Below are 26,556 nucleotides of genomic sequence, written 5' to 3' on the forward strand. Positions count from 1 at the left end.
TTATGACAACTGGAATAAAGTGAAAATGATCTAGTTTCGAAAGATTTCATTCCCTTGCTTTAGACCACAGGTGTCAAAGAGGCGGCCCGCGGGCCAGGAAAGGCCCGCTAAGGAATGGAATCCGGCCCACGAGACAACACTCAGAGAAGCGCAAGGGAAAAACAAGCTGCAGGTTGAAATAGGTCAATTTGATGTTGCCAAAGCCAGGTGCCTCCAGCAAAGACACTGTACTTGTATTTCTCTCTCTCTCTTTCTCTCTCTCTCTCTCTCTCTCTCTCTCTCTCTCTCTCTCTCTCTCTCTCTCTCTCTCTCTCTCTCTCTCTCTCTCTCTCTCTCTCTCTCTCTCTCTCTCTCTCTCTCTTTTCCACCCCTTTTCTCCCACTCTCTGTCTCTTTCACTCTCTGTGTCTCTCTTTTTCTCTTCCTTCGTTGCTCTTTGTCTCTTTCTCTCTCTGTGTCTTTTTAACTTCTTTTGCTCTAACTTCCTTTTTTCCTTTTTTCTTTCTCTCTTCCTACCATTCGCGTTTTCTTTTCTCTTTTCTCTCCTTGTCTTTCTTTTTCTCGTTGGATTTCTTTCTTCTGCTCCCTTTCTTTCCCCCCTCTCTCACAACTTTTTAACTTTTGTTTCTCATGCTCTCTCCCTCTCCCTCTTTTTCTTTCTTTGTCCCGCCCTCTCTCCTTTTCCCTCCCTCTTTCTCTTATTTCTTGATCTCTCTTTTTCTTTCTCTTTAATCTACTAGTCCGGCCCCCGACAGAATGTTTGTTCTATCGTGTGGCCCCCGAATTCAAATGACTTTGACACCCCTGCTTTAGACATTCTGTCATGATTACCGATGTGACTCAGCTGTGCCCACTCATTCGGCGCCAACCCCTGCGGGTTCTGATTGGCTCCCTGTCCCTATTTAAACCCAGTCCTGTCAATCCCTTGTTGTCAGTCCGTCTGCGAACCTCCGTGTATATGAGGCAAGCCTTTTTCGACCCTGACTCCCACCTGTCCCGTTTTTGCTCCTCTTTGTCTCCGGCTATGACCTGTTTTGATCCCAAACACGTCTGCTCTCCCCTCTTTACGAGTCGTTTCTGACCCTGACCACGCCTCGCTCTCTTAGTCCTAGCTACCGACCAGTTTTTCTGTCCCTGACACCGCCATCGCTCGCTACGGAAGATCCAATTTCCATGTTCGGATCACCATGCGAGTACGAGAGCAACTTGCTTCTAGCGTCCAGCGAACACTGGGTCGTGGGCGCAACCCTTCCTCTTTCCTTCAATAAAACTTGTGGGAAACGTTACGCAATTGGGTCCTGACACGTTCTCTTAGTTCCTGAATTGTGATCGAATAGTGAGCAGCAAATTGTATGTATTTCATCACAGGCCCAGAGAAGAAGCCGAGGTTTTTATCATCGCCAATCCTGAAATAATAAAAAAAACAACTGACTTCTATCCTTGAATGACGCAACAGAATAGGATTTTGAAATGAATCAATTAAGATTCCTTACCTGTTTCTTTAAAAAAATGTCGATTTTTTTTTCTCTTTTCCAAAGTAAAATGTGTCCGTCATTTTCATGGAACCCCTAATATTTGTAGATGGAAAACGCATTTCATTATCATTTGGAGCCTCGTTTTATAGGACTTATTTCCTTACTATTGCGAAAATATTGATTTAATAATCAATGACTTTGAACGATATTTAGTTCCATTCCCTGCGTTGTACATTTTGTACGATTCAAATAAAACTGCTGGCTCCAAACAACACAAAAAGTATTTATAGAAAAGAATTGGTGTTGAGCAAGAGAAAGGAATTCTTTTGCAGATTTTTATGGAGTCAATCTTGGTATTAAACTATGCTTTTTTCCCCCTAAATTCCTCACTAGTGGTGTGTGAGTGTGTGTGTGTGAATAGGTAAGTGTGAAGCACATTGTAAAGCGCTTTAAGGAAATCTTCACGGACTTAAAAAGTGCTATCGAAATGCAGAACATTTACCATTGAACCTAAAAACTGCTCTTGGTGCAGTGCTCAAAATAGACACTAGAGGTCACCAGAGTCCATCAAATATATGATTATTGAGTAAGGATTTACAATTTAACTGCACGGCACATCATTTATCAATGAATTTGAGTCTTTGTTTTATGAATAAATGCATCTTTTTTTCTTTAGAAATTGCAGGCATATTTATGAAGACCCTTTCCCCTTAATACCGCACGAATAAATATACAATTAAATACAACCATTTTCTCAGTTACCAAATAATGGAATAAGGAATGGCTTTTCATTTGATTTTGTTTCCTTGGTTCACAAAACATTTCTTTCACTTGTTTTTTCCTTTTTTATATCTACTATTTTGTAAGAATTGCTGTGGAAACATCGAGTCAACTAAGAAAATGACTCGGTTGGCAGACAATTACAGATTGAATTTCAGTCTTTTTAGTTATTATTGTTATACTTTTTTAAAATGATTAGAAATCTTCATGATGGCTTATTTTCACATCATCTCATAAAATAATAGTAAATCACTAAATATTCACGTTTTTTTCTGTTACAATATGACTGAGTCGTTTTTTTATATTTCAAATGTTTTTTCGATGTTTAACAAAATATCATTAATAGATATTCTTTTTTACAATGTTTTTAGATAAGAGCTGCAAAAAGTGAGAAAAAAATATATGGTTTGTCATAAAATTAGACATTGAATTTCAGTCTCTTTATCTATTAATGTATTATCATTACTTTTAAAATGTATAGAAATATTAATCATGACTTGTTTTCACATAAATACCAAAATACAGACAAGTAAATTATTAAATCAACATTATTTTGCTGTTTTTCCCTTTTTTGCTTTTTTATTTTGATTTACTTCACAAAGTAAAGCTCGAACAATTTCAAAAATTAAGAATTCACGGGAAAATACGTAACTGAGAAGTCATCTCATCTCATCTCATCAGCCATACCGCTTATCCTCATCAGGGTTGCGGGGGGGGGGGGGGGGGGGCTGGAGCCCATCCCAGCCATCATCGGGCAGTGGGCAGGGGACACCCTGAAGTGGTTGCCAGCCAATCGCAGGGCACACGGAGACAGACAACTCACTCGCTCATTCACACCTAGGGACAATTTGGACCGGCCAATTCACCTGAAATGCATGTTTTTGGAATGTGGGAGGAAACCGGAGTGCCCGGAAGAAACCCACGCAAGCACGGGGAGAACATACAAACTCCGCACAGGAAGTCTGGAGCTGGATTTGAACCCACGACAGGTCCCCATGACATGAACTGTGCCGCACAAGCGCTAACCACTGCGCCGCCGTGCTGCCATGCTCAATATCATTTTCCTATATTTGTCCTAAGAGTGTCAAGATCCATTTTTGCATATTGGAGACGGAGAACAAATTTCCACTTCAAATATTGACCGAAAATGAAGTATTTGCCTTCCTGTATCCAAATTTCAAACAAAGGCCTTTTTCCTCAATTGCAATGGTTACCATGGTTACCTCATGAGGCTAGTGTTACTATGTGTGTGTGGGGGGGGGGGGGGGGTATACTAGCAACACGGCTTCTTGTTGCCAAGCAACAGTTTCTGCCACAAAAGAGGCATTTCTTTTGAGCTCGACTTAAAGAATGAAGGAAACCCTTCTGGAACGCGTCTCAGGGTTCCTGCACGTTTTGCATAGCCAAATTCAAGCACTTTCAAGGCCTATTCTTCAATGTTTCCAGTACCTCCAAAAGGAAGAAATCCAGACCAAAAGAACATTTTTTTGGTTGGCTTTGACGATTAAAATAAAGTCGCTTTCTTCCTGCTAGCAGGTTCTTGGTGCTATTTTGAGCTGATCTGTAAACTGACATGAATTCTGCCATTCTACTTCAACTATGCATGTGCAGCTTCAATATATCACCCTTGTCTGCAAACAGGTAATAGGCTCTATAGCTGCTGGCTAATAATGGGAGTTCAATACAAAAGACAAAAAAAATTGAAAAAAAAGAACTACATGTAGAAAAAGAAAAAAAAATGAGCTAAATTTGATATTGATTGCTTGATTGAGTACATTCAATCATTCACTCTTTCTCATTTTAAGTTATATTTTGACGTGTTTTTCAGACGATCTCTGGTCATCTTGGAGGTATATTGGGGGTTAGTCAGTCCCATGACCCAGTTTCTGGAGGAAGGGGATGGTTCTCTGCTCCAGTTTTTCACAATACATGCTTGAGTTTGTGTTTCCCTAAATGAAATGCAACTCCCCAATTCCTGTTGCACTTATGCAACCCCAAACCATGACATTCCCAACACCATGCTTGACACAAACATTTGTACTCCTCACCTGGTGGCCACAATACATGCTTTACACCTTCTGAGACAAATCAATTCAAAGATAGCTTTCCAGTAAGCTAGTAAGTTTGTTGACTTATTATCATTGTTTCTAAGCCATGTTTCTTCAGTGATGTTCTCCGTAGAAATTTGAGGGGTGTACTCACTTTTGTGACATACTATATAGCCAATTTGCCATTCTTCCTTAGGCCGCAAGCTCAACCAATTGTACCCGGTGCCTGGACTTCAAACGCTGCTTGAAGTAAGTCGTGTTAGCTTCTTTCACTGGCACCTACTTGAAACAAATTTTGTGGAAAAATATTCCCCATTCGGCAAATATCCTTGACCGTTATTCCCGATAGCACGTGTGTAAAATGAGTGTGCAAAAACAACAGTCCTCAAACGATGGTAGTATTTCAAACAATTTCATTTCATGGAGGGGAAATATAACGGCCAGCTTATATTGTCCCACATCCTGCAAACTGACATTAGGGCGCGGCATACAGCGATCCAACAATAAATACCCAGCAAATACTCACGAAAACGCTTATTTGGAAAACAAATCAAATATATATACAGTACTTCTTTTTTTGGACACCATGGTTTCTTGGATAATACCAGCCTATGTACATGTCTTCAGTAGTTATGTTGCTTTTTGTAATCCATTCATCCATGATCTGCACCGCTTATCCTCAGTAGGGCCGCGGGGCTGCTGGAGCCCATCCCAGCTATCTTCGGGCAGAGTTCAGGGGAAGCCCTGAACCGCTTGCCAGCCAATCGCAGGGCACACAGAGACAATTCATTCACACCTAGGGACAATTTGGTTAGCCCAATCAACCTGACATGCATGTTTTTGGAATGTGGGAGGAACCGGAGTACCCGGAGGAAACCCACGCAAGCGTGAGGAGAACATGCAAACTCCACACAGGAGGTTCAATCTCATGACCTCACAACTGTGTTGCCCGCAGTTTGTAATGTTTTTTGAAAATGAAGCGGCGAAAAAGTCATATTTCAGAGTCAGGATGGAAGCTTTGGATGAGCTTTTGGTCATTTTAGATGCCATCATATGACGACTATGAGATCTGGAAAAAATACCAAATCCTTCATACCTAATATTTAAACTATTGTCTGTATTTGGATCTCGGATATCTCAGAAATCCGTGACACAAAACACACAAAAACAATTCATGGAATGAATCATTAAAAGGGGTTAAAAATGACGTACAATTTTCATCTTCTCCAATGAGGGACCTTTAACAGCAGACAATCGTATAAATAAAGAAGGTTGCAAATTATAAAATAGTCTCACATTTCACTTTGTACATGCTACAAGGTTTTCTTGCCCTTTTTTTTTAACCGCCCATCATCCCAAAAAAAGAGTTCAAGGTTTTGACTTGGAAGCTTACGGAACAATGTTTCTAGAACTTCAGGAACAAAAGCTCCGATTTCTGTTCTGGTTTCTCCGGAAGACAAGGCGGCAAAGCAAAATGGCTTCTAATACTTTGGGCGTTCCATGATCGCGATGTATCAGTAACAGTGAACCGACTAGCCAAGCATACGGTAAAACAGGGAACCGACCTTTTCAAGCTTAGAACTACTTTTTTGTTACGTTTTGTAAATAATTAGCACTGAAAGCTACTAGCAGTTATCAGAAGTTGGTTTAAATAGTCAGTCCATCACTCAGGCATCCGCCTCAGTAAAGGGTGAAATTAGGGGCTAATTTCAAACCCATTTTTAGGAGAATTGATCATGATTTCTCCTCCCAGTAAGAATGAAAATTTCCTGGGAAATCTCAGATGTTCTTAGGGGGCGCCACATTGGTAAACCCTGCCCTAAAATACGGTCTTCTTCAGTGCATTGGGATCTGATCAAGCATGTTTCCCAACGTCAGAATGGTTGGATCCAAACGCCACACCACCCTTTTCTTCTAAATATAAACCAAGCGGTCTAAAAATGTATTCTTTCATCGTTCGCGTCACTAACAAGAACACAAATAGCCTAGCCAGAGAAGCTGCCTGAAGCACATTCACTTGATAAACCGAGAAAAGACATGATTTTGTAGCAACTACACTAAAACCTGTAACTATTATTGTACTATTGAACGGTCCCTGGCAATGACCCTTTGGTAACGGACGACACGACCTGGATTTGGACAAGGAAGGGCTCTCGGGACGGAATAAGAAGAGCTTTCTTATAAATAGAGAAGTAATCTCCCGCCTTGGGAGAAACGCTCAACGAACGGAGGTAATCCGGTCGGCGGAAGCCAGAACGCCGCAAAGGTCAGAGGAACATCGCAGTTCCAGGTAGGGTCGGGGTTGACCGTTAGCAAACGGTTCGAAGCTAACAGTAGAGGGACATCCGACTCCGACGCATAGCCTCGCTGATCAAATAAGCCGGACTGACTTCCGGTTCTTCCGTCATAACCACGATGTTCTGCCACTCGCCGCATTGGTTGGATTTCTTGATGGTGTCCACCACGCAGAGCGCGTAGAGACAATCCTCAAAGGTGGCGGCCATGGTCAAAGGCCTGCCGTCCCACGTCCGCCGATCGTCCTGGTCCTGGAAGGCCTGCCGGACCGCCTGGATCATCCGGATCATCCCGGTCAGGTACGGGGAAGGGATGTCGCTGAAGGCTTTGTCCGGTAGGGAAGCCTTTTCCAGAGGCGTGCTATCTTTGAGAAGGAGTTGGGGACCTCCCCTTCCGACGTTGTCGTTCTTCTGCCCGTAGAGATCCGTCCCGATGACCGATAACCTCCCCAGCGATCCGATGACGATGACTTCTTGTCGGAATTCTCCGGGAACGTTGAAGTTGAGCGTGAGGGTGCAGCAGGCTCCGCCTTCCAGGAGCATCTGGAAGGTGCAGAAGTCGTCGCTGGTGATCTGGCGAATCCCTCGGATGTGGTCCGTCTGTTTGACGAAGGTCTTGAGGAAGCCGTGGACTTTGGCCGCCCGTTGGCCCGTCAGGAAGGTCAGCAGGTCTATGATGTAAGTGCCGACCGAGTGGAGGCCTCCGCCTCCCATCAGGTCGTCGCAGCTCCAGTTGTACTTCTTTCCCAGTAGACTGCCGCTGTGGACCTACCGGAAGAAGGATTGGACAGGTTTGTTGCGGTGTCGTCGGGTAAACATTGAAAACTGCGCATCTTTTTCAAATTCAAGCACTTTTAAGGCCAATTGTTCAATTTTCCCAGTACCTCCAAAGAAAGAAATCCATCTGATGACCAAAGTAACGTCGCTATCTTTCTGCTAGCACATACTTTGTGCCACTTCGCGCTGTTCCTACCTATGATTTATGATCTTTTTGTGTCAGTAGGTCGCTATAAACTGACATGAATTCTGCCATTCTGGTTCAACAATGATGCCCAGCTTCAATACGTTATTTACTTACAAACGGGGAAAGAGTTCTATGGGTGTTGGGTAGAGTAAAGTGGCTATCTTGCTGCTAGCACATACTTTGTCTTGTTCCTACCTCTGATTTAGTATCTTTTCGTGTCAGTAGGTTGCTATAAACTGACACAAATTCTGGCATTCTGCTTAACAACATGCCCAGCTTTAATTGATTGCTTGCTTAAAAACAGGGAAAGGGCTCGATGGGTGTTGGCTAAAATGGAGTTCAATGCAGAGGACAAAAAAGAAAGTACTGTATATATAAAAAGCAGGCAAAGTAGCCATATTTGGAGTCATTTTCATGATATTGCTGCGATACATATTGTCATTGTTTAGTTATTTTTGACGTTACCTGTGCCTCACAAACCAGGAGCTCCCCAACGTAGCCTTCCTCCAACAGCTCCTTCATTCGAACAAAGGCCGGCAGAAAGCGGAGGACATTTCCCATAATGCTCAGCAACTTGGGGTAGTACTGCGCCGCGGACATCATTCGGAAGGCGTCCAGAGGCGTCGCCGTCCGGTCACAGATCACGTTCTTTCCGATTCCTGAACAACAAGAGACGCTTTGAGACTTAGCATGAGTTAGCATTAGCAAATAGTCTGCTCATTATGCCGATTAACTCCAAGGAGGTCATTTTTTTTTCTGCTTTGTACTAAAATGCAGGTGTCAAACATGTGGCCTGCAGGCCAGATCAGGCCCGCCGAGGGTTTCAATCCGGCCCATGAGACAAGGCTGAGAGAAGCACAAGGGAAAAATGAGAACCCCTTTAAATATGTCCTCTTGATGTTGCCCAAACCAGGTGCCACTCGCATCAGACTGGAGCTCTTGGTCTCCTTCTGTCCCTCTCTGTCTCTTTTTCTCTCTAACACACACTCTTTTCTCTCTTTTTTATCCCTCTTTCTCACCCTCTTTTCAAAATATGTTGAAAATAACTTAGAATGCCTGGACTCAGGATGTTGTTAATCTTCTAGTAGGCAGGGAGCAATACTGGAGGTTGCGTGTAACGATTAGCACTCGGTCATGCGGCATTCTTTGCATCACATGAGAGCGATTCCTCGACGAAAGCATCCACGGCGCCATTATCTCCTCTACAACGGCAGAAAACGGTAGCCCGTTCTTGGAACCGGTCGGGCGAAAGTGGAGGGGTGGGGGCAGCGCCCCCCTTTCCCCAGTTGTGAAAGTCAAACTTCCAGTTCTAATCTGTCACGAGATGCAATTGTCCCAGCTCGGAAAGTAATCCCTTTGACCCAGATTGGGAAAAACCCACCCCATGCCCCCCCCCTTGCGATCCTAACACACGCATAGAAAAATACATACTAATGGCTGCTCTCGTCTACACGGTAAATGACATGATTTTGGGTAACACAGATCTGCCACAGCAGAGGTTAGGAACCTTTTCGACCCAAAGAGCCAAAAACGGAATCATATATTTGGATTTTTTGAAAGAGAGAGAGGGAAAGAGAGAGAGAGAGAGAGAGAGAGAGAGAGAGAGAGAGAGAAGGAAAGAGAGAGAGAAAGAGAGAGAGAGAGAAAAGGAAAGAGAGAGAGAGAGAGAGAAGGAAAGAGAGAGAGAGAGAGAGAGAGAAGGCAAGAGAGAGAGAAAGAGAGAGAAGGAAAGAGAGAGAAGAAAAGAGAGAGAGAAATAAGGAAAGAGAGAGAGAGAGAAGGAAAGAGAGAAAGAAAGAGAGAGAGACAGAAAGAGAAAGAAAGAGAGAGAGAGAGAGAAAAGGAAAGAGAGAGAGAGAAGGAAAGAGAGAGAGAGAGAGAAGGAAAGAGAGAAAGAAAGAGAGAGAGAGAGAGAGAGAGAGAGAGAGAGAGAGAGAAGGCAAGAGAGAGAGAAAGAGAGAGAGAAAGAGAGAGAAGGAAAGAGAGAGAAGGAAAGAGAGAGAAGGAAAGAGAGAGAGAAATAAGGAAAGAGAGAGAGAGAGAAGGAAAGAGAGAGAGAGAGAAGGAAAGAGAGAAAGAAAGAGATAGAGACAGAAAGAGAAAGAAAGAGAGAGAGAGAGAGAGAGAGAGAGAGAGAGAGAAAAGGAAAGAGAGAGAGAGAAGGAAAGAGAGAGAGAGAGAGAGAAGGAAAGCGAGAAAGAAAGAGAGAGAGACAGAAAGAGAAAGAAAGAGAGAGAGAGAGAGAGAGAGAGAAGGAAAGAGAGGGAAAGAGAGAGAAGGAAAGAGAGAGAGAAATAAGGAAAGAGAGAGAGAGAAGGAAAGAGAGAGAGAGATACCTTAGATAGATAGATGGATAGAGAGAGACAGACAGAGAGACAAAGAGACAGAGAGACAATTACAGCCACAACGCGGTCTATTGGTGTGACACCTTGACGGTAAACTATAGTTGAAATTTTGTCTTTTATATACTGGACTGAACCCTTTGGCGAGTCTGTGTTCGCTCCGCTTCCACCGTACGACAATCGGCTTCCTATGGAACAATACGCTAAACCAAATGCACAAATTCCTTTTTTTTTTTTTTATCTCCGAGCCTTCGGTTCAAAACCCTCTTGTGCTACAGGAAATTTTTCGAATTTTTAGTTTTTTGTCTCTTTTACTTCTCACCCCTAGGCTGGAATGAAAAGCTCGGAAGGTTATCAGCAGAGTGATTTTGCGAAAATCAGCAGAAAAAGAGAAAGAGGAATGCAGCGAGAAGCGTGAACGGATACATTCCTCACTCCATAAAAAGCAAAAAAACACCCGTTTTGATGACGAAGTGAACGAGTAGTCGTCCGGCGCGCTTAATGGGGTGATGGTCTGAGTGCTGCGTTGGGAAAGTCCTAATGGAGCGGAAAAAAATCTCGGCCCACCCTCACATCAATTATTTAGAGACGGGACAAGCATCAAGGGAGAAAGTCAAGAAACACCGCGCAGAGATGACACGAACTGATTTTGAAACCGTCTCGGTCTCTGTACACCTTTTTCTGAAGAACCAAAGGCTAGACCAGGGGTGTCAAACTCATTTGAACTCGGGGACCACACGGTAGAACAAACATTCTGTCGGGGGCCGGATGAGTAGATTCAAGAGAAAGAAAAAGAGAGATAAAGAAATAAGAGGAAGAGGGAGGGAAAAGGAGAGAGGGCAGGACAAAGAAAGAAAAAGAGAGAGAGGGATAGAGCATGAGAAACAAAAGCGATAAAAAGTCGTGAGAGAGGGGGAAAAGAAAGGGAAAGAAAGAAAGAAATCCAAAGAGAAATAGAAAGACAGAAGGAGAGAAAAGAGAAAAGAAAGCGCAAAGGGTAGGAAGAGAGAAAGAGAAAAGGAAAAAAGGAAGTTAGAGCAAAAAAGGTTAAAAGACACAGAGAGAGAAAGAGACAAAGAGCAACAAAGGTAGAGAGAGAGAGAGAGAGAGAGAGAGAGAGAGAGAGAGAGAGAGAGAGAGAGAGAGAGAGAGAGAGAGAGAGAGAGAGAAACAAATACAAGAACAGTGTCTTTGTTGGAGGCACCTTTCTTTGGCAACATCAAGTGGACATATTTCAACCTGCAGCTTGTTTTTCTCTTGCGCTTCTCTGAGTGTTGTCTCGTGTGCCGGATTCAATCCCTTAGCGGGCCTGATCGGGCCCGCGGGCCGCCTGTTTGACACCTGTGGCCTAGACCTTAGTTTTGAACCCTAACCCTAATCTTATTTCAGAACCATAATATCATTTCAAAACCCTATCTTGCAACCCAAACCCTAGGCCGACACCTAACCCTGTTTCAAACCCTAACCCTAGCTCTAAACTAGGGTTGCAACAACTAATCGATATCACGTGATTTATGAGCCACTAAATCGATGCAAAGCACTTTCAATTTTTCCGGTACCTTCGAAGGGAGGAATCTAGCGCCGATCAAAAGAAGGTTTTTTGTTGTTGTTATTTGCTAAATTAAAGTCACTATCTTGCTGCTAGCACATACTTTTGTGCCGTTTTTGTGTAAATGGGCTGCTCCAAACTGACATGAATTCTGCCGTCCTGCTTCAACAATGGACGCCCAGCTTCAACACGTCACACTTGTTAAAAACATTTGGAAAAGTTTGGGTAAAAATGGAGTTCAATACGGAAGACAAAAAACAAAGTACTGTCTGTATAAAAATCATAAAAAACAAAACAAAACAAATTTGGAAACATTTTAATAACATTGATTAAAATAATATTGTAAATAGTTTTTATTGTGTTTTAGCATTCATTAATAGCCCTGAAGTGTTAATACTCTTAATTTTACTGTTTTGCATTCTTAGGGATTTAAGTTGCTGTTTGACTTTAAATCGGTTCAGTGTATACATAGCTAAAATTGTGTAATAATTTACAAAGTTGTTTTGTAGATCTGTAAATGTATTAACAAATATTTCATGTGTTTTTCAGAGTTCACCTGCAAAACATATCAAATTACTAAATCATTTGGGGCAAAATAGCTGGCTCTACTCAACGTGTCGAGCATTTTTTTAACCAGTAGGGGGCGCTAGCGCTTTACATGATGCCATAGCAACTGAAAAGGCACGTCGACGTAATCATCACACTTTTTAAAGGTTTTTTTCAATGATTGCGTGGTCAGACTGACAACAATTTCAAGCATTTTCAAGCACATCACCCAAAATTCAAGTTCCTGACCTTGAAAACCCAACGTTCAAATCGGGGTGTTTTCAAGGATTTCAAGCCCCCATCCGAACCCCGTTAGAGTGTATTGTCGCTCTCAAAGCGAGGCTGAAAATCCGGATACATTGCACGGAGGATGGCAAAGTCGAATACTTTTTGTGTGTTGCCGTGGTTTATCGGGGAGAACCTCCAGTGACAACGCTTGGAAGGAACGCGAATACTCCTTCCAAGGGAAGAAACCGAATCAAAGAGAGCAGCTGCGTCGACGACTCCGCGGTGGATTGGCTCTGGACCAGACCACCTGTCTCCCCGCAACGGATTCCTTCCGCACACTCAAATTCACTCCTTCTAAATCGGGACAGGTGCAACATGATCACCTTCACTGAGCAACACCGCCCAAAAGATCATCACGGCTCTCTGCCCAATCCAGAAGACATTGCCGTCTCGCGGAGCCGTTACCGTTTTTAAAGACATTTCCCAGACGTGTTGCCCTCTGGTGGGCGCTAGAGGTCCCCCAAAACTCAGAGACAGCTTCTTCCCTAAGCAGGACCATCACCACCCTAAACAAACCCTCAAAACATATTTGGGGTTTCACATATAAATATTTTGAAATACTATTTTCTTTTGTTTCAAATTCTGACTCAAATGAATCTTCCCATCTTTAAAACATAAAAGAGATCATCACCCAAGATAAACTTCTAGTTTCTGCTTTTTGTTGTTGTACTGGCTGCTATGGGTGTGTGAACGTGTGTGTGAATGGCTACTTTGGCACAACTTTATAAATGCAGACCTTATACTATTTGTATACATATATATATATTTATGTCATGATTATCAATATGCTTCACCTGTGCCTGCTTCTTTGGTGCCAACTGCCTCGGACCATGATTGGCTCCCTGTCACTATTTAAACCCACGTCTTTCTGTCACCTGTTGTCAGTCCGTCTGCGAACCACAGTTTACTCTAGGCAAGCTTTTTTCGACCCTGATTCCCACCTGTTTTTGCTCCCGTCTGTTCCCCAGCTTCGACCCGTTTTTGATCTCGACCACGTCTACTCTCCTCTCATGGCTTTCGACCCGTTTCCCATCCTGAACACGTTTTTTGCTCTCCTGTCCCGGCGACTGACCCGTTTTTTCCGTTCCCGACACTGCCGTGGCTCGAAGTCCCACGCCTGCGTTCGGAACGAACTGCTTTCCGCGCCCAGCGATCACCGGATCGTGGGTGCAACCTTTCCTTTCTTCCCAATAAAACTGAGAGAAACGAAACACAAGTGGGTCCTGTCTGCGTTCTGGTCCTGACCATATATTCATATACTTTGTGATTTTGTATCGTAGTTTTTTGTAATCGCTGCTGCTAAATGTTATTGAGATCCATTATCCCTCGTCGCGTTATTATTTTGATCCGTTTTTCCAAGCACTACGTTGCAACTATTGTTTTTTCTACTTGACACGTTTTGCCCCGGAGTGTCGTGTCTAATCTCCTTGCATACAATATTGCACAGCGTTGATACAATTCTAATTCTGGGATAGAAGGAATTCGCGCTTCCTCACGGTTTAAAACTTCCGAAGGCCTCCTCCAGACCACAAAAGGAGGAAACGATGATGTCGGGCCGGTATGGTTTTTCCAGGAATCCTCACGGGAGCTGAAATCCTGTTCCGGACCGGGATCGGGGTCTAAAGTACGGCACCGAAACGCAACCTCGGGCGTTCCCGTCTTCAATGTTTAAACGGCGATGTCATGGTTTGGGAATGCGATCCCAGGATATGACAGATCTTCCAGACGGACGCTGGAAAATGCTCAAGAATTCAGGAGTGAGTCAAGTATTATGGATTTCAGGCTCTTTAGTGAATTCAGGAAAATACAAATGATAACACTAGAAAAGGCAATTTTCAATGATCATGATAATGTCATTTTGATTTTATCCTTTCTAGTCAAGTCCTGTTTATTTGTTTGGCCCTTAATCACAAAGAGTCTCAAAGGGCTGCACAGACCACAGACTACAGACTATGATGACAGCATCCCCTGATCTAAAACCTACATGAGGGCAAAAAATACACATATTATCAACATAAAATATAGATTATTCATATGCTATAGAGTCGAAGTGTGTTTTAAGCTTAGATGGAAACATTTCCACTGAGGTTGCGGATCGAACCTCAGGGGGAAGAGCATTCCACAGCACCGGGGCCCGAATAGAGAACGCTCTCCAACCTGCGGATTTCTTCTTGGCTCTTGGGATCACGAGTAGACCAGCGTTTTCAGAGCGAAAGCTCCGGACAGGAACATAGGGGGAAAGATTTGAGGGAGTCTGGCGTAAAATGATAGGAAGCCAGAGGCCTACGAGATCTATACCAACTGCCCGAGTAGATATCGGACAGATGGGGTCGGTACCGGACAGGACGGACAGACAGGATAGATCATGAAACAGGATATCGAAAATGAACAGGACAAACTAGACGGGAACAAAAACTAGAGAGAATAATAAACAGGACAAAAATAGACAGGAACGAAACTGGAAACTGATATTAAACAGGACAAAAATAAACGGGAACAATACCGGACAGGGGAATACGAACAGAAAACAGGAACGAGTTAAAACCCACGTCTGGCGGGGCAGAGGTTCGTTGACAGACTGACAAAGGAAAAATAAGTCCATGCATGATTTGGTAAAATAACAAGAGAACCTTCAAATCACATCTTAAGCTAACATGGAGCCAATGCAGGTTAGCTCAAATCGGGGTCATGTGATCAAAAGTCAAAATAATTGGTTTGAGAAAATATGGACGAAAATTCTGTTCTGAACTCGTAGAACCGACCGGGGAAGCTCATCTTGCAGACGATTACACCAAATGTCATTTTCTTAAAGCGATTACAAAGCGAGGAGGAAACGACATGATACAGACCTGCTATGGATACAGAACAAAATTGGAACCCGTCTAAAATCTTAAAGAATAATATCACCTTTGCTCTAGTTTTTCATGTTTTCTTGCCTTTATCAAGTATTTTTTCCAATATACATCATGGCAGTTCATTCTCGGATGACTGGTACATGCAGGGTTTGTACACCTTATTCAAGGGCGAATTTAAGCACTTTTCAAGCACTCTCAAGGCCATTTTTTTAAATTGTTGTTGGCAAAAGTCATTATCTTGCTGCTAGCATATAATTTGAGCCATTTTGGGCAGTTCCTAATTATGATCTACAATCTTTTTGTGTCAACGGGAGCTGCTATAAACTGACATGAATTCTGCCATTCTGCCTTAACAATCCACGCACAACTTCACTATGTTGTCTTCTTTGGTTGGCTTTGGCCAAAAGAAAGTGGCTATTTTTCTGCTAGCACATACCGTATGCTATTCCTGTCTATGATCTATTTGTGTCAGTCAGCTGCTATAAACTGACATGAATTCTGCTATTCTGCTTTAACAATGCACGCGCAGCTTCACTATGTCGCCTTCTTTGGTTGGCTTTGGCCAAAAGAAAGTGGCTATTTTTCTGCTAGCACATACCGTATGCTATTCCTGTTTAGGATCTATTTGGGTCAATCAGCTGCTATACACTGACATGAATTCTGCCGTTCTGGATCAACAATGCACACGCAGTTCGACTACGTCACACTTGTTACAAAGACAGAAATGGCTCTTTGATGTTGGGTAATAATGGAGTCAATACGGAAGATAAAAAAAGAAATATGGATTTAATGATATGGATCGCTCTGAAACAGAGTACATTCAATCCTAGAGACTGCTGATCTTTTGCTTTTTGTTTTATTTATTTTAATGTATATTTTTGGGGTGTTTTTTCGGGGTGTCTAAATTGGTGAAAATACAATTGCGATGAGTTATGTTTTTGCATTTTTTCAATTATTTATGGCACTTGAGGGTTCATATTCTTCATTTTTATTTTAATGTTTTGCATTTTCATGGATTTTGTGTTGTTGTTAGACTTTAGATCTGTTCATTGTATAAAAAGATGAAATTATTTTTTGTTTTACAGTTATTTTTTTCTATTATATTATATTTTTCAGGGATCCCCTGCAATGAAATTACTAATTGTTAAATAATTTGGTGGGTAATATCATTGTTTTTGATATTAGATCATTAAAAGAACAAAGAGTTTCAAAGAAGCTGTTTTATTAAAATACAGCTTACTTTCTGAGTGCAACAGAGCAATGACACCTGATAGGACAACGGCAAGGTGACAATTTTTACACTTTTTAAATTGATCTTCATTTATTGCGTAGTCTATAGAGTCAGAAAGCCAAGACACGTAGCCAATGCCACAATTTTAAGCATTTTCATAAACTTCAGCCAAAATTCAAGCATTTTCCTGAGCCTGAAAACACAACATTAAAATCCAAGCGTTTTCAAGGATTTCAAGCATTCTTACAAACACTGTAAATTATTTTATTTTTTTTCGAGTTTGTGTTGAGTCATGTAACTACTGCGCACATTTCCTTGGTTAAAGCGGTTGTTGACTGCGCATTGGTTCATGGCCATGACAAAAGCCAACCATCGGGTTGCCATGGAAGCGTGTTATCAGCTCGGAACCCCTTGGGGTCCCCGGGGTTCGCCGGGGCTTCAATTAACTGCCGGGTTCAAGTCTCGCTTTCCAATCGTGCAGGCACATGCACTGCAGGCCTCATCGGCAAATTCGCGCTCACAGTTTTCAACAGAAATCAGTCAAATGAAAGCAAGGACCTAACCGGGTGAAGACACCACGACGGACGGTAGCAAACCCTAGTTAATAATGGACCGGACAATAACAAAACAGCTATCCTATTCAACAACGAGTCAAAGGAATATTGTGCAGCTGTCAGAAAAGGCCGCTACTCCGAGAAACGGAAGATATCATTTGTAATGCTCGCTAAAGAGCCATACGGTCTAACATCCGAACCACAGGTGTCAAACAGGCGGCCCGCGGGCCGGATCAGGCCCGCTAAGGGATTGAATCCGGCCTGCGAGACAACACTCAGAGAAGCGCAAGAGAAAAACAAGCTGCAGGTTGAAATATTGTCAACTTGATGTTGCTAAAGCCTCTCTCACCTTCTCTTTCACCTTATTTCTCTCACTCTCTCTCTCTCTCTCTCTCTCTCTCTCCACCCCTTTTCTCCCACTCGGTCTCTGTCTATTTCACTCTCTATGTCTCTCTTTTTCTCTTCCTTTGTTGCTCTTTGTCTTTTAACCTCTTTTGCTCTAACTTCCTTTTTTCCTTTTCTCTCTTCGCTCTCTTCATACCCTTCGCGCTTTCTTTTCTCTGCTTCTGTCTTTCTATTTCTCTTTGGATTCCTTTCTTCCTCTCCCTTTCTATTCCCCCTCTCTCACGACTTTTTATCTTTTGTTTCTCATGCTCTCTCCCTCTCTCTCTTTTTCTTTCTTTGTCCCACCCTCTCTCTTCTTTTCCCTCCCTCTTTCTCTTATTTCTTTCTCTCTCTTTTTCTTTCTCTTTAATTTACTAGTCCGGCCCTCGACAGAATGTTTGTTCTATGGTGTGGCCCCCGAGTTCAAATGAGTCGGACACCCCTGATCTAAACAAATGGTCCAGTTTGCCTGACCTTAGTCCACACCATCTGTACCACTATATTGTCAATGGAGTATCCCCATACACCCGTGATGATCTAAAAATGATGTATTATATAAATATTTGGGAATTTGACGGATATCGGCGTGGGCATTATTTTTATTAATTCATGAGCCGATTATTAAGTCTCTCTCTCTCTTGCTTCATTGTTCCCTGCTCATGGCCCTGCTCTCATGAAATAAGCTTGAAAAACTCATTCCCTCTTCTTCTCCTCCCTCCTGCTACCCGCCCCGTGCCTTCTGATTGGATAAGCTCCAGGGGCGGAGCCACTGCAGAGGCACAGCTCTGCTAACACGTCAGTCATAGAAAAGCGTGCGTGATGGCGTCAAAAGTGCAGTTCACTTGTTTTAGAGAGGTAGGTTCAGGTGGAGACTGATAAATGAGCTCTTACCGTAACATGAGTTCGTCAATCAAGTGTGTGTTTTTGATTGAGAGGGAGCAGAAAAAAACACGCTTAAGCGAAAGAGGAAGTGATGAGCTCTTATGACACGCGTTTGTCACTCTGGCACTAAAACAGGAGTGCCCGCTATTATGGAGTTTGCACGATCTTGCTGCTCCATGTCATCGCGCTCACAATTTAAGCCGGTCTACTTGTGAGGATTGCCGATTTCGTTCCCGTTCAACCGTCGTCACGCGTTCGAGTCCGCCCCGTCATGGGCGACTTCAGCACCAGAGACAGTGCCGCGGAATTCTCAGTGGCGGGCCGCGTCGGTCAATGAATTTGTTTTTGGGGGTCGAGGTCAAAGACTTACGAGTCGAGTGATCGAGAGCAGCGGGCCGGAATAAAGACCGAAACGCGGACCGATCCCGGAAAGGACAAACTGAGCGTTATATTTCTTCTCTGAGGTTCAGAATTGGTTTCTCAAAAAAAAAACACAAAATTCTCCTGGATGATGATAGTGGAGGGAAAAAAACAGAATGCTGGTTAAACGCGACGAGCTTACGAGAATAATAATAATAGCGGTAAAATAAGCAGAAGATTCCTTGATTTTCATGGGAGCTCGCCTTCGTAGGGTTTTCATTGGACTGGCAGGCTCTCGTGACGACAGAATGCACAATACATCTCGTGGGCAAAAAATACACACTGTCTCTTTAACTTTGGACCCTAACTTTATACCCCTAATTTAGCATCTCTCTCTCTCTCTGTCACCTCTCTCTCTCTCTCTCACTCACTTTCTCTTTTACCTTTTCTCTCTCTCTCTCTCTCTCTATTACCTTCTCTATCACTTTTTCTCTCTCCCTCTCTCTATTACATTTTCTCTCTCTCTCTCCCTCTCTCTCACACACTCTCACATTCTCTATTACCTTTTCTCTCTCTCTCTCTCTCTCTCACTTTCTCTGGCACTCTTTCTCTCTCTGTCTCTCACTTTCTCTATCACTCTTTCTCTCTCTGTTAGCTTTTCTCTTTCTCTCTCTCTATCACCTTCTTTCTCTGTTAGCTTTTCTCTTTCTCTCTCTCTCTCTATCACCTTTTCTCTCTCTCTCTCTCTCTCATTCTTTAAATATTTGTCACTCTCTCCTTTTCTCATTCTTCACATCTCACCCTCTCTCATTTTTTCATCTTTCTCTGTTTTCTCTCATTCCTTTCACATTTCTCTCTCTCTCTCTCTCTCTCTCTCTCTCTGTCTCTCTCTCTTAAACCTACTAGTCCAGCCCCCAGCTCAAAGGAGTTTGACACCTCTGTCTCAGTTCATACAGGAGCGGGCCGTTGACAGGGGGAGGTCTTCTACTTGATCCGAGAACGCCGGCTTGAAAGAGCGCCCCCTGCTCGGCCATTCATCAAACAGACAAAAGCCATTTGACAGGAAGCCAAAGAAGCGTTTTCCTCCTTTCCCCTCGTTGTCGGTCCGTCACGGTTTTCTCAGTCTTTGGGTTTTTCCTCGCCCGGATTTCTCCATTAGCATGTGAAAAGACGACCGTGAGAACGGGAACGGGAGCCAGTGAGGAACGTATAGGGGACGACGAGTGCCAAGACTGACAAGTATCCCGGACGCTTTCCATTTTCACGGCTAAATTTCAAACCAAAGACACTCGGAGTACGTACGGCTTACCCACGACCCAATTCAAGCACTTTTCAAGACCGGTTCTTGAAATTTCAGAGCCGATCACATTTTTGTAGATCTGTGAATATTTGTATTTTTATTTCATGTGATTTTCAGGGACCCTGCGCAATACATACAAGATGACTACTAAATAATTTGATGCAGAATAAATGACTTCAAAAAAAAGAGTGTGAAAATGACGCTGACAATGCCAGCTATTATCATTGATAATTGTCATTAACAAAAACAGAATATCCGAGGAACCGTCTTCTTCTCAGTGAGCCGAGCCGAAAGCGCCGCTTCTCGAAAAAGAGCCAGAATTGCCATGATTAATAAATAATAATAAATAATAATAAAGCTGTTCTCTTGGATGCGACATTAGGGGGCAGTAACGCTTCACATGACAACTCGATAATGAGGACTGGAGCCACCACCGGCGTCATTTTTACACACTTTCTTCCTTAAATCGCAGAGTCTATCGAGTAAGATGGCTAGCAAACGCGGCCATGGAAATAATTTCAAGCATTTTCAAGCACTTCAATCAAAATTCAAGCATTTCCTGACCTCCAAAACACAACACTGACATTGGAGCATTTCAAGGACGACGAGCACCCGTACAAACCCTGTTGGTTCAATTCTATTCCGACCGGAAACGGGATTGAACCCCAAATTTGGGATGACGCTTTGCGGCCATATTGTATATAGCATTTTAGCTAGTCTTTACTAGTCACCGATGGCATTTTACTATTACAAAAACATGACGCCATGGTTTGGGTTGTTTGAAAGAAAATAAACCAGATTGGGTTGGGTGGGTCCATTATTTACCCAGACTTTGGTTATTTGTACCCGTTTTTAGAGCAGGGGTCTCCATCATGGCGCCCACTAAGGACAGTCGAGGTGCAAGCGGAACTGTTCTGAAAAGAGCTCATCAGTGCTGGGTCATCTTGTAAAGATTGAGTCTATTTCATCCCAATTCCCTCAATTAACCTGCTAATAACATCATAACAGCAGAGTATTGACATGATAGCTTTTTATTTTGGAAAATCAAATCTATAAATTCCAATTTGTGGGTTTTAAGAACAACAACAAAAATCAATTCAAGCATAGATAATTGTTTTTAAGGGAAAAGAATGAGAATCTATTTGTGTATTAGGCAAATGTATCTATTCAACTTGATGATTTTTTTTGGATCGATCTTAGAGGGAACAGAACACACCCAATTCCAGTTCACGGTTTTACAGAGTGAATAAGCAAAACATGTGCACTTCAGCTAGCTACTTGACTACATTTTTAGCTTTGTAGCTAGATAGCTATCTACCTATATTTTTAGTTAGCTTTTTACTTCATTTGCATGCTATTTAGCTAACATTTTTACTATTTTAGTAGTTATTTTTGCCTTGTTTCTAGCTATCTATCTCGCTTTTCTTTTTTTAGCTTAACTATTGATTTGGCTTTTTACTCTTTGAGCTAGCTAGCAAGCTCCCTTTTAGTTTTGTCATCCGTTTACCTTTCTAGCTAACCATCGGGCTACCTTTTTAGCGATTTAGCGAGCTATCTAGCTCAGTTTCTATTTTAGAAATGGATATCAAAGCGAGTGGCCTTTGCGCTAATTAGGAACTAAAAAAAACTTTTCGAGTGTGAAAGGCCAAACTGTTCTCTTGTTCAGCACGCATTATGGAAACGGATGAAAAATCACCAGAAATTTGTTTTCACTGCTCCATTTCAGAGCAAACATTTATACTTTTGTATCTATTTCTTTTTCTTATTTTTCCTTTGTTCATTTTTTATTTTCCTTTTTCTCTCGAGTTTTACGTTTTGTCTTATTTTTTTTTTAATTTTTTTTCATTTTTGATGTCGTCTCTTTTTTGTCTTTTTTCATTTTTACTTTTTGTCTTTTATTTTTACCTTTCTTATTTCTCTTTGAGTCTCCATAATTGGTTTTCTTTTGCTGTGCTTTTTTCCGTGGCACCACATCTAGTGGGAAAATAATACACACTGTCCCTTTAACTTTCATTTTAAGGCTGGGGGTCTCAAACAGTCATCCTGGGCTCCGCAATTGGCCCTGGGTGTCAAGACCAGAACGGAGACGGGACCCATTATCGTTACGTTTCTCTCTGTTTTATCGGGAAGAACGAAAAGGGTTGCATCCATGATTTGGTGATTGCTGAACGCGGTAAGCAGGTTGCTCTGAACGCGGAAGTGGCACTTCCGTGGCGAGCGATAAGGTGTCGGGAACGGAAAAAACGGGTCAGTCGCCGGGACAGGAGAGCAAAAAACGTGGTCGGGATCAGCAACGCGTCGAAAGCCAGGAGAGGAGAGTAGACGTGGTCAGGATAAAAAAACGCCGGGGAACAGACGGGAGCAAAACAGGCAGGAGTCAGGGTCGAAAAAGCTTGCCTAGAGTACACTGAGGTTCGCAGACAGACTGACAACAGGGGACAGATAGGAGTGGGTTTAAATAGGGACAGGGAGCCAATCAGAGTCTGAGGCAGTTGGCACCAAAGAAGCGGGCACAGGTGCACCACTTCGGTAATCATGAAACCGGGGCCACAAGATCGAGTACTTTTTTATATGAGTAAATTGCATTTTAAAGCCGAGCCACGGTAAAGGAAATACCGTTTTTCAAATCGACCGTCACTTTTCAGTGAAGGACTCCCTTTTTCACAGCGGCTTTTCCTGGGGTCTATTTTGGAAGGAGGCCACAACGCTCGAGTGCTATCAACCGTCTCAGCTACGAGCTAGGAGCGAAGAAGGAAAACGGAAAGTCCAAGAAATCCCGAAAGAAGAAGCGATTGCGTTTCACAAGATTGAAGCCGGTGGAACCTGAAGAACGCGTCCAACACGTCTCCAAGATCTTCGGCTTCTTTGTAAGCGAGACGGGGCCCCGACGTGACTCCGCTATCCAATTTTCAACAAAGGAGTGTGGTCAACTTCTGTAAATTTCTCTTTTATCCACAAAATGGCAACATTTCTTGTTGGTTTACATCACATGGGCAAATTCAAGCACTTTCAAGGCCAATTTTTCCAGTACCTTCAACGGAAGGAATCCATTGCCGGTCAAAAGAAAGTTTTTTGTCGTTGGCTAAAGTTACCATCTTGCTGCTAGCACATACTTTGTGCTGTTTTGGGCTGTTCCCATCTAAGATTTTTTTGTGTCAATGTGCTCCTATAAACTGACATGAATTCTGCCATTCTGCTTTAACAATGCACGCACAGCTTCACGATGTCACACTTGTTTACAAACACGGAGAGGGCTTTATAAATACGATAATGGAGCTCCAAAAAAAGAAAGAACTGTATGTATAAAAAGCAGAAAAACGAGCCACATTTGGACTTATTTTCAAGCATAGTGCTTTGAATCGTAGAGAGCTGATGATCTTTTGCTCTTTGTTTGACTTATTTTTATTTGTTTTTCAGATGATTTTTGGTTAACATTGAATTGTAAATTGTCATTTTTTATCATTTCATCATTTATTTATAGTACTGAATACTTTATATTTTTCATTTCTATTTTATTGTTTTGCATTTTCATGGAGATTGTGTTGTTGTTTGACTTTCAATCTGTTCAGAGTGTAAAAAGCTACAATTCTTGAGTATTTTAAAGTTTTTGGGGTAGATCTGTGAATATTTGAATTGATATTTTATGTGTTTTGCAGGTATCCTCTGCCAGACATAGGAATTAACTCATTACTGAATAATTTGGTGCGTAAAGTTTTATTATTATAGACATTATGTCAATAACAAGACCAGAAATCTGAGGAGCAATTTGGGAGCCGGCTCTTCTCAGTGAGCCGAGCCAAAAGAGCCGGTTTTCTAAATAGATGCCATAAAGACGAGCCTCCTGAGCAGGCGTGTTGGCGTCATTTTCACACTTAAAAGTCATTTATTGAGTGATCTTTCAAGTCAGACTGCCAAGAACCACGGCATTGGTCACAAATGTAAGCATTTTCCAGCCCTTCACCCGAAACTCAAGCGTTTTCCTGACCTTGAAAATTCAAGATCCTATATTTGGCCGGACTGCCTTGACGACTTCCGATCTCTCCGGAATCGGAACGCGCGTTCGCCGACCGCACGGAGATCACAATCGCGAACGCAACAGGAAGGGAGTCGCTTCCTGGCTCGGCGTGAAACATTTAGAGGGGTCTCAATCTCGCGGCCTGGGGGCCAAATGTGGCCCACGGGGCGATAGATAGAGGCCCTCACTTTAATATGACAGTTATTGTTCATTATTTGACCGCTACATGTGGCTGTATTTTGTCGTGCAACCGAAAATGAGTGCTACACGGACACAAAGTGAGCATAAAGCATTTAAAAAGCTTGGTGCTATAAAACAACTCATCCAATTCATAGTTGTAAACATAGGGTTGCGATGACTTTAGTTGCCAATAATATTGATTGAGCCCAAGGGTCTCATACTCAATTGAGTTGGGGGCCTTGGAAGCTAGGGTCTGAGTGAGGTCGACCAAAACGGGCTTTCCAAAAAAACTGCGCTCTTCTTAAAGGAACAGTGTTTACATTTGTCCACTTGATGGCGATCTAAAAAAGGACTGCACATTAGGGAGACTGAAAGGAAGCAAAAAGTAACATTGTCTTCACATTTGTACCCAGGGAAAAAAATACATGTTTTCAAAATGGAATCAATAAAAGAAGAAATAAGAAAAAGAGGCAAAAAAGGAAAATGGGAATAAAAAGAAAAGTAGGGGGAAAGAAGGCATAAAAGGAAAATTGAGAAAAAGAAAAAGAAAATGGAAACGAGAGAAGAAAGAAGAAAGCAAGCAGAAAATAATGATGAAAAAAGAAACATAGGAAGAAAAAATACAATGACGGAAGAAAGCAGGGGTCCCTGTGTTTGACGCATCTATTATTCTGCATTTTTTTTATTCTGCCGTGAACTTTCAACCCGTTTCCACTTTTTTGATATGAAGCGCGACGACCGAGAAAGACACGAGAAGAAAGAAAGCCTATCTTCTCCGTAGCACCGGAAAAGGGGGCCGCGGTGCCCCCGCCGCCACACTCACCCAGCGTTTTGACGGCGATCTGTCGCGTGAGAGGCGGAGGCAGGTGGATGCAAACCAGGTCGACGTCCTGGTGCAGCAGCACGTCGTCGATCCGGTTGGTATAAAAAGGAACGTCCATCTCCTCGGCCATCTCCTCCGCCTCCTCCTGCGTGCGTCCCCACAGCGCTTTGACGGCGAATCCCTCTTTCTTCAGCAAGGGGACGATGACTCGGGCGGTCAGGCCGGTGCCGAACACGCCTACCCCGGGGAGCATGATTCGGCGCTTCTGCGCTTCTGTCAGCTCGGCCGTCCACCTGCGGGGGAGCGCCCGCCGCGGTGCCGCATGGCCGCCCGCCGCCCGGCGCTAATCCAGCGGAGGAAGGAGCGCTCAGCGCTCGTCCTTCGGCTGCAAATGGAGACCGCCGAGCGCGCGGAACGGAAAGGCGTCCCGAGTCTTGGGATGGTGACGCAATCACGCAAATGGACGCCTCTTTGACGTTCTTCACGCTCTTTGACGCTCTTGTCCTTAAAAGGATCGCGTTAAAACGGCTTGTCAAGTTAGTGGTACTCACCGGAAGTAAAGGCGCGTGCCATTTCAGAGTAAAATCAAAGATACGATAGGACGCGCCCCTTTAGGAGGCGCGCCTACTGCGTGCCGAAGCGAGTCGGGGCAAACCATCAGGATCTTCCGGTTCTTGGGAATGGAATCGAACCATGACAAAAGGGAATGCAATGATGTGCCTTGACGCGTCTTTGACGTTCTTTGACACTCTTGTCCTTAAATGGGTCGCGGAAGCTTGCAGGCGGCGGCCTTAAAACTGCTCGTCGAGTTAGTGGTGCTCACCGGAAGTAAAGGCGCGTGCCCTTTCAGAGTAAAGTCAAAAGATGCGATAGGACTTACTGCGTGCCTAAGCGAGTCGGGGCAAACCATCAGGATCTTCCGGTTCTTGGGAATGGAGTCGAACCATGACAAAGGGAATGCCGGCTCATTGTCCTGCTAATGCAGAGGTGTCAAACTCAGTTTCACCGTGTGATGCAATTATTTTTAATTATTTTTGCTCATGCCCCCATTTTGGCTTTGGAAGGTAAAAATCCTCCCGTGCTTATATTTTGTTCTTAATGTGGAGGCTGAATATAAACAAAACACTTAGCCACTGAGAATGCCGCTGCCCCCTACTGTAGTGGGTTTGCAATTGCACTTGATTCTGCGAAAGTCAAAACAACAAAAAGTTCCCCAAAGTCTAACATGCCCGCGCCCCCCTCGACAGGGATCATTTATTTCTCAATTTAATTATTGACCTTGATGTAAAAACACTGACATGTAGTGACACTGAGTCGTCACATGGATATGTTAGGCGACAGGCATTGTGGGAAAGCACTCTAACCGAATTGATTATGAAATGCATTTTGAGCATTTTAAGCTCTCGTGGGCCACATAAAAGGATGTGGCGGGCCACATTTGGCCCTCGGGCCATGAGTTTGACACGTGTGCTAATGGATGGCCCCAACGCCAAACCATGGAGTCCTGGAAAGCAGGAATAACCTGTCATGTGTGAAAATGTTTTGGGCTCCTGTCCGTCTTAGTGGCTTACGTGGTTCCAATGTTTTTCGAAATAAGGCTGCACCCCATCACCAGACTTACTTTCCTTGTTTCAAAGGTGGAAAATAAAATCACGTAAAATGATCCTCTTTCAGGCTTTCTAGAACC

The 26,556-nt window shown here is 43.1% G+C and overlaps 1 protein-coding gene across 1 annotated transcript; it reads right to left on the reverse strand.

Annotated features, from left to right (window-relative positions):
• Nucleotides 1–4,698: 4,698 nt before the first annotated feature.
• Nucleotides 4,699–25,395, reverse strand: gfod1 (glucose-fructose oxidoreductase domain containing 1). Its single transcript, XM_088322666.1, has 3 exons — nt 24,870–25,395; nt 8,026–8,219; nt 4,699–7,364 (listed from the first exon to the last, which is right to left on the reverse strand). The coding sequence occupies exons 1-3, from the start codon at nt 25,120–25,122 to the stop codon at nt 6,630–6,632; spliced, it is 1,182 nt and encodes a 393-aa protein (XP_088178792.1). The 5' UTR covers nt 25,123–25,395; the 3' UTR covers nt 4,699–6,629.
• Nucleotides 25,396–26,556: the final 1,161 nt, after the last annotated feature.

Source organism: Urocampus carinirostris, chromosome 18 (genome assembly GCF_059441175.1).
Source record: "Urocampus carinirostris isolate Australia breed hairy pipefish chromosome 18, RoL_Ucar_1.0, whole genome shotgun sequence".
NCBI classification, from domain to species: Eukaryota; Metazoa; Chordata; class Actinopteri; order Syngnathiformes; family Syngnathidae; genus Urocampus; species Urocampus carinirostris.

Bases quoted from the DNA above. Each gene is read 5' to 3' on its own strand.
- gfod1 (XM_088322666.1), bottom strand. From the start codon at position 25,122: ATGCTCCCCGGGGTAGGCGTGTTCGGCACCGGCCTGACCGCCCGAGTC. The intron at 8,220-24,869 runs GTGAGTGTGGCG...CTTGTTGTTCAG, and splicing joins GATCGCCGTCAAAACGCTGG to GAATCGGAAAGAACGTGATC. The intron at 7,365-8,025 runs GTAACGTCAAAA...TTCTTCCGGTAG, and splicing joins TCCTGGTTTGTGAGGCACAG to GTCCACAGCGGCAGTCTACT.